The sequence below is a fragment of the Rhododendron vialii genome, chromosome 3a, assembly GCF_030253575.1.
Source record: "Rhododendron vialii isolate Sample 1 chromosome 3a, ASM3025357v1".
Classification (NCBI taxonomy): Eukaryota; Viridiplantae; Streptophyta; class Magnoliopsida; order Ericales; family Ericaceae; genus Rhododendron; species Rhododendron vialii.
Window position 1 is genome coordinate 3,629,527 of NC_080559.1, and position 12,326 is coordinate 3,641,852.

General features: G+C 35.0%; 2 protein-coding genes across 2 annotated transcripts; one reads left to right on the forward strand and one right to left on the reverse strand.

Moving 5' to 3' along the window:
- Positions 1-716: 716 nt before the first annotated feature.
- On the reverse strand, positions 717-7,540 carry LOC131318581 (alpha carbonic anhydrase 4-like). The gene is made up of 7 exons (XM_058348469.1): positions 7,328-7,540; positions 5,043-5,260; positions 4,422-4,528; positions 4,190-4,292; positions 3,475-3,639; positions 3,318-3,371; positions 717-1,011 (listed from the first exon to the last, which is right to left on the reverse strand). Exons 1-7 carry the CDS (start codon positions 7,437-7,439, stop codon positions 922-924), a joined length of 849 nt encoding a protein of 282 aa, XP_058204452.1. The 5' UTR covers positions 7,440-7,540; the 3' UTR covers positions 717-921.
- A 3,269-nt stretch (positions 7,541-10,809) lies between these two features.
- LOC131318582 (small ribosomal subunit protein eS27y-like) lies at positions 10,810-12,085 on the forward strand. Its single transcript, XM_058348470.1, has 4 exons — positions 10,810-11,048; positions 11,188-11,289; positions 11,416-11,444; positions 11,713-12,085. Exons 1-4 carry the CDS (start codon positions 10,938-10,940, stop codon positions 11,837-11,839), a joined length of 369 nt encoding a protein of 122 aa, XP_058204453.1. The 5' UTR covers positions 10,810-10,937; the 3' UTR covers positions 11,840-12,085.
- The last annotated feature ends 241 nt before the right edge of the window (positions 12,086-12,326 follow it).

Here is a 12,326-nt window from a genome sequence, read left to right on the forward strand (position 1 = left end):
AATGTGGCAAGATTGGGAATGGAGGTCGAGGTGATTGTTGCGCGCTGTTCCAAGGGACAGATTAAAACCGAGTATGAAGTCTTCCTTCGGATTCCACAGAGTACTAATTTTCAATCGGCTTGTACGTGCATTGATTGTGATTCATGTGTGTTGCAGGGACTAACTGACGTAGAAATTTAAGGAGAAGGACGCTATGCATTTGGGGTCAGCGACTTTCAGTTACGAATCTTTCATGCTGATTGTTTTGCCCTTCCTCAGAGGTTTCTCTAAAACTTTGTGATCATCTGACTCTTTCGAGTATAGGTTATGTTTTCTGTGTGTAAACAAAATGCTACGAATAATCACATGTCCTACCAAATACAACCAATGATCATTGAAAAAAAGAGCCTCGCGCAAAACCTGACAAGGTGCATTTTTAGTTACAACAAAATGGGGAATCAATCACCGTAGAAATAGATACTGTCGTCCAAAATGACACAAAGCCATTTGATACCACGTTGAAGTATCCAATGCAAAGCTAATTGACAATTAGGGGAAAGGCTTCTCAGACTCATATAGAGATAAACAGAACGTGCAAGTCCGTGTGCTAGACTCCAATGACATGGAAATTCCATGTTCAAGATTTAGGTGAAAAGTTCAAATAAGTACACTGGATGGCAAGACAAATAGGGGTATTTGAGCCAAGCTATAGAAAGCAATCGAACTAGATCTGAATAGTATCATCAATGTCAATTCATGAATTATTTGATATGATTTGAATAGTATCGTCGATCCTTCAAGGAGTATCCGAGAATGCATCACAAGGACCTTCTATTAGCAACAAAGTCTTATTGTGTCATTAACGCGCATATTATTAAATGTACAAAAATCTAGTTATAAAATGGAGTTTGCATTTTTTCCTCCGAAAGCTACCATCTGTTTTTACTTAGAACCTTCCTTGACGTCGGGATTATACAAAAAAATTGGTCTTCCCTCGAGCTGTTGCGTTGGCCTCACATTTGCCTCAAATCCCTGAAAAATGAAACCGAAACCCCGTTCAAAATCGAAATATAAGGAGAAATGTTTATAGAATAAAGTGTTGTGCACATCAATTTGTTCAATAGCCCCGGGAAGAAGTTAGACAAGAAACAATGTACATCAATTTGTGCCTTTTCTTCCGAAAAAAACTACTTGGTACCATTAACCAAAAGGGAATTATAACAATCTGTTATCTGCCAAAGATGCATTAGAAGCATCATCCTCTGATGTAAAAGGAACTGATGTAGTAGTGTAGTACCAAACCACATCGGTTTGTGAGAGAGTTTGTACGTTTTTCTGAAACGCTCTGCTGTTAATGGAAGGGAGAAAGCTATGGTACACAGTGTATACCGTATGTCTAAATTATGACAATTTATGATTTTCATTATGCTGATTGTTGGTTGTCTAATGCATATTTATGATGCTAGTTACGACTAGTACTTTAAAATTTACCTGTTGAACAGGTCATTAGCAGGTTACCCATAATTAAAAAATATTGTTATTATGTAACCATAATTAATCGTACCAGAATCCATAATATTTGTACTCCAACCAAATATGTGCATACAATATCAAAAATTAAATAATGCTACCGACAAATATTATAACAATACCATAAATTGGCATTATCTTATTACAATGAGTCATACCAAAAATTCTTTGACTCGTATGATATTCCGTAATAAAATCAAATTATGTCGTACCAGAATCAACAATTGTTATACCAAAGTCAAAAATATTTGTAAAATACCACAAATTTTATAAAATAACCACAATTATTATGACAAACCTAAAATTTTCATTTTCTTACCACAACGTGCCGTATCAAACGACAACATGTGTAAATACCACAAATTATATAACAAACCACAATTATTATGACAATACCATAAATTGACGTTTTCTTATCATAATGTGTCTACCAAAGGAAATCGATTAAAATATTTGGTAATAAGACCAAAATATGTCGTATTACAATCAATAATAATTATACCCAAGCAAAATACATGTCTAAAAAATCACAAATTCAGTAACAATACCATACATTGTCATTACCTTAGCACAATATGTTGTACTAAATTTAAACTAAAATTATTTTTAATTTCTGCCACATTATTTTTTTAAATTTTAAAATTTCCGCCATATTATCTTAATTTTCAATTACATCCATATTATTTTTTTGAAATTTTAATTTTTCCCTATACAATGCCTCAAAATTTTAAATTAAAAATGAAATTCTTGCTCAAAATTTTCATCCAAGAAATTCACCAAAAAGTAAGTACTATACCCAAATTTTTTAATACAATTGCAATTTCCTCTCAAAATATTTCTCCAAATCAAATTCTCTCTCTAAAAAATTGAATCCAAAAAATCAAAATCCCTCCAATTTTTTCGTGGATAAATGAGAGTTCACTAAAAAATTAATTATTCAACTATCTCAAGACAAGAATTTGGGTTCGACCTTTCAGGTGAAATAAGTTGAGTATGACTATCAAAAGTATGACCAATTTTAACTTAAGTTTTATTTTTTAATTTTGTGTTAGGATGATCGATCTAAATCGTTAGGATATCAAGTCTCACGATATTCAACATTGTTACTAAAATCAAAGATTATCGGATATTGACAAGTACCTATCAGAAGACATTAAAATTTAATAATGTCATGTTGATCAAATTGAACTAAAAAATTGATCATATCGAACAGTCTAACTTTACTGGTTTATTAAATTAGTTTTAAATTATTTATTGTTTTCATAATTTTAAATTTAATAGTTTAGAAAGTAAAAAAAAAAATTCTTAAAAACCCCAATTTCTAGTCCACCCAATTTGATATTGGACCTCATTTGAAAGCACATTAAAGATAGAAGAGAGAAAAACTCAACAATAGAAGAGTAACTGATGACCGTTTAGACATGTTGCCCTTTTTTTAATTAAAAAATTAAACAGTTAAAATTAGATTATCTCAAATCCAAGGAAATATACAGAGGGTGCGTACGATACACACACTTATTAAGGGGTGTGTACCATAGGTCTACCCGGAAAATGGAAGATATTGTTCTAACAAAAGATATGTCAGAACGACAGATATATCTTCTACGCGATTATACAAGACTCAAGTAAGCTGTGATCGGATCCTGTATTTGTGGAGGCAAAAGGGAAGGGTAATAAATTTTGCTCCAGAATGTAGCAGGCAATTCTTCTCTTGAAGCATTTCGCGAGTACTTTCAAAATTTGAAATAAAAAGCACGCATGGCTCGTGTAGATAAATTAACGAAAGTAACCAAGTCGTGAGCACTTACATCATCGACAACATCCCTTAATGCTTGAACTTGCTCCCTTGAAACTGTTCTCACCTACAGAATGCAAATTGTACATTAATGGGCAGTGAATGTTCGTGCAAACTTTCCTTGTGTTTTCCTTCTTTCGCCGAAGAAAATAGAAGTGAAAAACTCGAACCTTCTCGACTATTGTCCATATAACACCCTCTGTGCATGGAGGAATTGTTAGAGAACCGATATATCTGTAGTACTTTCGGCTTCCGATTCCAAACCTGATGTCACCAGGATTAACAATTCCAATGTCTTTTTCTTCTTTCCCAATTGAACTGATGTGGCTTGAGAGCTGCATGTTAGAAAGAATAAATTGAAAACAACATTAAAATGTTGGTACTGATTAACTGATCTTCATATCTGTGAAGAGAAAGCGATAGTTTCAACGAAACCTGCTAGTTCGATTGCTCCTTGTAAATGGATTTTGCGATTAACAGCTGTAGTTGCACTGTTTCCAGGTTAATGTAAATGTGGAACAGCAAACTAATGGAAGAAAAAATTTACTCGGGTTCATCGCCTATTTAGACATTTTTATTGCGAGCTATTGACAATAACAGCTCTTTGCTTTTAACACTTTTACGGTTATAGGGAGACTTAATGCATGTTGTGGCGTGTTATGGGCTCGAATCATCTCCCGTGAAGGCCTACTACAGCGTATCAAATTAAGGTATGCAAAGAGAAAGGACAGGTATTTCAAGCTGAAAATTACTACGCCAGGTAGTTAATTTTGTGGAAGGAAGTAAAAGTTAAGCTGCCGTATATCACGTGCCATAATTCCGCATACAAGCATGTGGCCCCAAGAATCGAAGGAATAAGAGTACGAGACTAACTAATCTCATTACCTTTGCAAGAAAAGGATCGGGACAGCCATACTTGTAAGTAATCCCAATAACAGCTATCGTCCCGTTTGAGCTCATATGAACAACGTGAAGCTCCAAATTGTATCTGCAAAAGTTTAGGTGGAAGAAGGACCGATGGCGATTTGTATACACAATTATTTCTAATGGTAGAAATTGGGAAATACTGCTGAATGGGGGAAAACAGGAAATTTATTCAGAAGAACAGTTAAGAAACCTTGTTCCATTGAAGGTGTGTTCAGAAGGAGAATGCCAATGACACTGCAACAGTTTAAAGTCGGTCCCATTTATGATAATTTTTCCTGCATCTTCTTTCCATCTCACCTGAAAGAACACATGTATCAGATTATCGGAGGGCCAAAGCAGAATGACACTAGCATTTCAATGGCTAAAAACTACGTTGAACACTGATCCAATCTGTTGCTTTTCTCTTTGCTCGATCAGGATAGATATTTCTCCGTTTAGAAACAGCAAATGTCGTGATTCATGGACTCAAGTAATCAACTATCATCCGACCAAAATATCTTCTCATCATTGATAATGACTTCCCCACTTTACAGTCGCACCTTCAAATCATCCGAATTGAAGTACAGCAATGACCAGCTTTAAACAAGCCAAATTTCCGAGTTACTCATGGACAAATTTCAAGCTACTTCTATCCATCTATTGGTAGACTGAACCGTGACGTCTAAATGCAACTAAGTTCTACATGCAAAACGAAAACCATACGGTAAAAAACATGTGCTAGCTTAGTGCTATTCATACGATCAGGTAGGATGTCCACATGCTTATGAAACGGAAACATCCATGAAACGATGAGAACCATATCGTAGCTTACAGTGACATCATGTCCCCGATTTTTGATAGTGGCATGAGCTGGGTTGTAATCCCTTTTCAATTCCCCCAAATCACAGACAACTTGAACTCTCTGGTCATGAAGATCGATTGGAGATTGCAATTTTCCTTTGTTACAAACTTGCCAAAGCGGATTGACCTGGCCCCATTTTCTAGGTCCTTTCCCAGTTCCCTCCAGATAGGTGAAAGGTGTTTCATCCTCTGTCACATTTCATGGCACAATAACAAAATAGAGTCCAAAAGAGAAAAATAGAATTGTACAAAAGGCAAGAAAAGATGCAGATAGAAATTAGACAGTGGTCAACCATATAAATGTATTTCCTATATTAGCAAGATTCTCTAATTTTGTTGAAAAGGTAATGAGATTAAATAAAACAAGCTTTTGCGTTATCTGTCGATCTTCAACCAAATACTCCTAGGAAGAACAAGACATATATCATAACTAGTCGCACAAGAGCAACCGTGCCTTCATAACACTTTTTCTTCCCAATCGACAAATCAATGATGTTTTAGCAAAAGCAACCTTGAATACAGCAGGATGGCCAGAATTTCTGATGTCACGGGGAAAAATACACGAATCAATGTACAATGTACATCTGTACCCGACAACAGTCGCTTAATTGACAAGTGTATATAGCGAACAAACAGTGAAGAAAACTAGTGTTGGTAAAACTGGAACAGGATCACAATCCTCATGTATTTGTGCATAGGGAACATGTTGTGAACACATATCAATCCATGACCTTTTGCACAAACCTGAACAGTCAGATTTGATTATCTACGGTAGCAATGTACTTGGGCATCTCCAACCGGGCCAGCGTACGTGCACATTGATTAATACTACGAGCCCAATCCCACTGCATACTTGCGGTGAGATATTTCCTTGGTTCTTGTGGGAAAAGATATCTATTGATATCACATTATCTTGGTAACTTTTAAAGATGATTATACAAAGAGAGTACATGAAGTATTTGGCAATTTCCTAGTCGTACTGCAATTATGATGGGAGATTTGGTCAATCCATCAGTCAAAGAAAGGGAAGTCCTCAAAGTGTGAGTTATTAAAAAAAAATTCAAAAAGTAGAGATGTACTGATATGAAACAACACATACAAGTACTTACTTTTTAAATTAAAAATGATATATTGTGAGAGAATGACATGTCTCGTAGAGCGAAAAATAAGTACTTAAAAATAAGAACTTCAACAAAACGAGGCCCGAGTAAAGAATGGTGCTTTACAAATACCAGATGCCATAAGAGTATGAGAAATCCACTTAAACCTACATATATTGAGAGCCCGTTCCAGAACGTTAAAAAAATTCTTATTTTTTAAGAAGGCAATTTCGAGCTCAAAAATTATGGATTTATTGAAATAAAAAAATATGCAATATGAATCTTGTTTAAAAGATCTTTTATACGATGCAAAAAAATTAAAAAAATATTTTTCATTTATATTATTTTTGAGTTTGAAAATGTGAAATAAGCTGCTTATTTTTTAAGAAGGTTTCTGGAACGGAGCCTGATACAGAAAAACAAAGATGCATACAGATATACACAGGGGCGGACTTAGTAAGAGGCACGTGGGGTCACATGCCTCCACATCCTCTCATATTAATTTTTTCATCTAAGATTTTCTCTTGTTTGATTTACGGGTGCCAAGTATATTTCGAGTTATGGATCTTTTTCCAATGATTCAAGACGTGTATAACGTAGAAACTGTCAAATAATTTATCCATACAAAAAAAACAAGTTGATTGGCCTCTGATAACAACTTGTTAAAAACATTTCATATATAGAAAAAATGGTTAGACCTTGTATTTTTTTATGAGTATGAGTATTTCGATGGAGTTGTTTCAATTTAAAGTCTAATCGACATAAAATTTTTAATGGACAATTTATATGACGAGTCCTATCATATGAACGGTTCGGATTGACAGAAGATATACTTGTGGACAAATTGCACTGGTAGGGAATCTGAATCCTTTTACTAAGTTAGGAAAGAAAAACAAAGTGCTTAAGAAAAACAGAATACTAAAACAAAATTTTGGAAAACATATTTTGCCGCTTCACTCCTCAAATAAAAAAATCTAGCAGAGAATACATATGTGTGCATAAGTTTAAAAACTTTTGAAATGGTGTATAACTGTAGTTGACGGTGAACTTTTCTAAGGTTATGAATAATTATGTGCCTCCACTATAAATAATTTTTGGGTCCGTCACTGAACATACGTGAAGATAAACGGAAACAGAGAGGGGAGAGAGATGTTACCAACTTCAGATTCAGAAGCGTTGCAGATGGAGAAGAGGGTATGGGATGAAAGAATGAAGAAAGTGAAGAAGAGAGAGATGAGACATGATGGGTTGTTGCTGTAGATTGCCATTGTCTGCTACCTTTCGGTGTTCAGAAGTTGCTTTGTGGAGCAGCTGTATGTTTTTCTTCTCACTTAAATATAGGAGTGCTTCACTATTTCAAATGGAGTACAATAGTCTTTCAAATGGAAACAGTATCCGTATTTATTAATAGTACTCCTTGCGTTGACCCCAAATTACCAAACCTGGGGCAATGTTGTACGTCATCCGGAACGTTCGTCTTTGACAACTAATGGTTTGGATCTGGATCTTTCAAAGTGCTTGGTTTGACAATTGATAGCAGAGGAATGCAATGGAATTTTTACCCTATCTTCCAAAGCTACCCTTTTAAATTTTCATACGCATTCCTTTCACATAAAACATTTTTTCCTTTTTTTGTGTGCAGAAACAAAAACAATAAAGCTATGGGTACATATGAGAATGTACATGTGAGTTTTGTAGAGCCCACATTGAGTCCCACAAAAATAATTCGAATCGCTCATTATTTTTAAAATATTTTTTAATGAAGCTCTATAAAAAATCAGCTCAATACAATATTGATAAGGATTTTTTCTGAATTTGTAAGGATGAAACTTCTTAACTGTTTAGTTTTGTCCCTACGCATTCCGAAAAAATCCTTACTAATATCGGATTGAGTTGATTTTGTACAGGGCTCCATAAAAAATATATTCTAAAAATAATAGGCAGTTCAGATCATTTTTGTAGGACCCAAGATGGACCCCATAAAATCCATATGTACATAATATGTACAATACATATGTACCTATAGTAGTACTCAACATATTAATCACGGCAGCATCTATTTCTTTTTTCTTTTTCGTCTCAATACGTTTTGGGCCACATTTGGGAAAAAACCCAAATTAATTACGAGTTAATTGAAAGATTAATAGGTTAATGATTTATTTCGGTGGGTATAGTGCTGAAATAATGGATATAGAGGGATAAAACAATTTGTTGAGAGGAGATGAGAATATCCCACTTTTTCTTCCCAATTTGTCTGGATTTGCTTACACGTCATTTATTTTCTTAAATAGATTTAAAGATTATTTCCTAATAAATACAAAGCAAAAAAGAAAAAAAGATCCTTGCTTCCTTATCAACTGCCGTATTCATCAAATTTGTTCTATTTTAAAGTGGGACCAGCGAGTGGTGGTGGGATCGGTCCTCCAAGATTTGTCGAGACAGGATTAGTGGAAATACGCATAATTCGGTCCGAAAACTTTCCACTAAGGTTCATATTTTTTAAGTCTTTATTTTTCACTTGTAGACATGTCATTCTCTCATGATATATTATATTTAAGTACTTATTTCTCTTTAGCATGATATACAATGAAGATCGTATCCATACGATTTTGCACTTCTTGACAAATCTAATCTGTTTCATTGTTCTAAGTGGCTATTCTATTCTACATCTGAGGCCAAGGTACGAAGGGAGACATTCTTGTTTGTAAATGTTTAGGTTACACTAGACTTCTACTTAACTTCAATCTTGAACTTCCAGTAGGAGGATAAAATTCTGGGTTAATTGCAGGATTCAATTCACTTGATTCACTGGCGCAACTTTAGCTACTTTCACTAAATACAAATTCAGAAACCTTATGACATCTTCAAAATCTCAACAAATCAAGAAAAAAGATCAAGGAAGAACTGATCTTCTTATCTCACCAAAGGAGACAAGTTTCTCACCAAATTTGGTGGTGAGTTAGAGGAAAAAACTTATTCCGCGATCACTCCAAATTGGGCCAAAACTCAAAATAAGAAACTTTTATGTATCCCGGGTAAACAAGGAGTTAGTACCCCCTCCGGAGAGTTTTTAATTTTTCGATCACATTTGGATGATCGGCTCCGTTCATTTTGTAGAGTTCGGCGAGAACCTTATTCATACCACAGATCGTCTTGATCGGATTTTAATAAATACATGATCGACACACGTGAAAATTGCAAAAAAACCGGAACAGGGTTTCGATTTAGTGTGTTTTTGACCCAGTTTTGATTTTCTTCAATTTTCACATGTGCCAATCATATATCTAATAAAGTCCGATCAACACGATTTTTGGTATTACTAGGGTTTTCGCCGAACTCTTCAAAATGAACTGAGCCAGTCATCCAAATGTGATAAAAAAATGGCTGAAAAATTAGAAATTCACCGAAGGAAGATACCAACCCCTTGTATACCAGGGATACATAGGTAAACCGTTGGCAGACATGCTATCCCAAATGTCCCCTTTCATTTAAAAAAAAAAAAAGAGAGGCAAAATCGTGACAAAATAATTTATATGAGCACTAACACAATCATCTCAGAATAAGAAGATTATTTAGATCTGATAATGATAGGATTAAAAATTATGAATTAGTAGAATATGCCAATGTGCAAGAATAATTAAATCACTGGACAATTCCTCCTGTCCTTCCTTCAACTATATATGGACATGGTCTATTTGAATTAAAAAGTAGTATGGCAATAAAAACCATGGAAAGAACTGAAAGTTTAGAGCTCAATGATAAGAAAATAAATCTTATGGATAGAATTGATTTACTTGCTCATATGCGCAATTATAAATACATTCATATTGGTTTAGTCCAAATAGCCCTTAAACCATTGACTTTGTTAGGAATATATACTTGCCTTCAAGTAACATTAAGAGATGACAGGTGTAATAATTGGAGATCCTCAATTATGGGGGCTGTTGAGATCAGTTTATGTCATGGTCCAGTTTATTTTAATGCTTATCCTAATCTTACACCATCACTCACCGATAGAAATATAGGTGAAATCCTTAATTGTAGGATTCAGACTAGGGGTTATGACTTTTTACCATGATATGAGGTAATAGCCTTAGTTTATAGAATTTACTATAAAATGATGAATACAATTAATCCGAGAGTGCGTCAATTAGGACCACCTGATCAGATTGTACTAATAGAAACTAATATGTTGACATCCAATATTGCAACGAATAGATTGATAAATTGGGAAGAAATAACATTTCTTGAAAATTGGACTATATCAAATGTTGTTCCCCCAAGGCCAGTTGTAAATCAAATTGAACATATAGTTCAAGATAATGAGGAAACTATTTTCCTGAATTTTAGGAATTCTAAGAAGCAGTAGTTCTAGAAGTAGTTTTTTCTGCAACACAATTACCATCTAGAGTAAGTGTTCCTGCTACTAGTAGACATTGAACAATTGAAATTCCAGAATCACAAAATCCAATTGAGGATATTAATTTGACAGTCCAATTGAGGATATTAATTTGACAAGTATAAAAATATCTCAAAATCAAATCCCGCATGGAGTTTACGATAATCTTTCAAATACGGTAGAATCACATACTGCTTATTACAAGTGCAAAAAATTGAACAAAAAAAAGAAAAAAAAAAAGGCAAATAGACGAATACGCTCCGGACGCCCTAGACGACTGGAGAAGGTGTAATCAAAGGCCAAGATCTAGCCGCTTCAAGAATCCAACGGCGTACAATCTTCCAGAGCCTATATATAAGAACCGCTAATGTTCGCCCTAGCCGTCTCTCAGGCATTTCAGTCGCATCCCTCCCCCCTCCTGCTGCAGTCGGCGATTCTGCAATCGAATCCTGCCCTCACTTGCTATTCAGCAAACATGGTCAGTTCCTTTCGATCTCCCTCTGATTATGCGCTTGTTATTTTTTCTGTTTTATTTGTTTCGTGGGTTCGATTGGTTTCTGTTTTGGGGGAGTTTTCTTTATCTTATACTACATATGTGTTTGATTCTCTGTTATCAGGTGCTTCCTAACGATATTGATTTGCTGAACCCACCGGCTGAGCTCGAGAAGAAGAAGCACAAGCTCAAGCGTCTTGTGCAGTCGCCCAACTCTTTCTTCATGGTATATTTCCTTTATCCGTTGCCATGAATTCGTTGATTTTTATCGATGCCTTTTACACATACATTCGTTGATTGTTATTCAGCTGTCGGTATTATCTGATTTCCTTTTCCTTTTTGGTCTTTGTAGGATGTTAAGTGCCAAGGTTGCTTCAACATGTAAGTTCCTCCATTTTTTGTTTATTTGTTCAATTTTCGTCGTCCAAATTGTCCATCTTATTATTCTCCGATGATGGGGGTGTTTCCAGTACTGGACCTACTGGTAGCATAATTTAGCTTGGTTAGTAGAATTGGAACTTATGTTTTATAAATGATGCGTTTCTACCTATTTACGCTTGTTTTCTACTTTATGAGGTGATTACTTTTCTGGTGGCGTTATTAAGCTTGATTAGTAGAATATTAAGTGACGTTTAAAAATGATCTGCAGAACAACCGTGTTTAGCCATTCGCAAACAGTTGTGGTATGTGGGAACTGTCAGACAGTGTTGTGCCAGCCGACAGGCGGTCGTGCAAGACTCACCGAGGGGTGTTCTTTCAGGAAGAAGGGCGATTGAATTGGTATTCTATAATGGTGATGCAGTTGGTAAATGCCGGTTGAGTTCTTTAAAGTTGGTTTCAGGAAAGGAAGAGGCACTTGTTTTGTTTCATGTTCTGATTTTTTCTGATGTAGTAGTTTAACGGCATGGGATTTTGGTCTTTGTGGCCTTTTCAGTTTGGGTTTTAAGTTTCACTGTTGGTATCCAGTAGTCTGATGACAATTAAGATTTTGATCTTGATGGCTATGTGTTTTCAATTCTATATGTCTCGTGTTTTATTTGGTTTTTTGCCGAATGATATTGGGTTTACGCATCAATTTAAGACAACTTTTCCATTCTTTGGTACTTGGGATGGCTATGGTGCGCTGTCAGTACAAAGTTCCATGTGTTAATTAACCGTATTTGAAGGATTATTGTAAACTCCATGTGGGATTTGATTTTGAGATATTCTTATACCTACCAAATTAATATCCTCAATTGGATTTTGTGATTCTGGAATTTTAGA

What these genes read in the sequence shown, in the direction of transcription:
- LOC131318581 (XM_058348469.1), bottom strand. Translation starts at nt 7,439, where the DNA reads ATGGCAATCTACAGCAACAACCCATCATGTCTCATCTCTCTCTTCTTC. An exon ending in ATCGGGGACATGATGTCACT is followed by an intron (nt 4,529 to 5,042) that starts GTAAGCTACGAT and finishes GTGTTCTTTCAG; the next exon opens with GTGAGATGGAAAGAAGATGC. An exon ending in TATGGACAATAGTCGAGAAG is followed by an intron (nt 3,372 to 3,474) that starts GTTCGAGTTTTT and finishes TGCATTCTGTAG; the next exon opens with GTGAGAACAGTTTCAAGGGA.
- LOC131318582 (XM_058348470.1), top strand. Translation starts at nt 10,938, where the DNA reads ATGTTCGCCCTAGCCGTCTCTCAGGCATTTCAGTCGCATCCCTCCCCC. An exon ending in CGCCCAACTCTTTCTTCATG is followed by an intron (nt 11,290 to 11,415) that starts GTATATTTCCTT and finishes TGGTCTTTGTAG; the next exon opens with GATGTTAAGTGCCAAGGTTG. An exon ending in TGCCAAGGTTGCTTCAACAT is followed by an intron (nt 11,445 to 11,712) that starts GTAAGTTCCTCC and finishes AATGATCTGCAG; the next exon opens with AACAACCGTGTTTAGCCATT.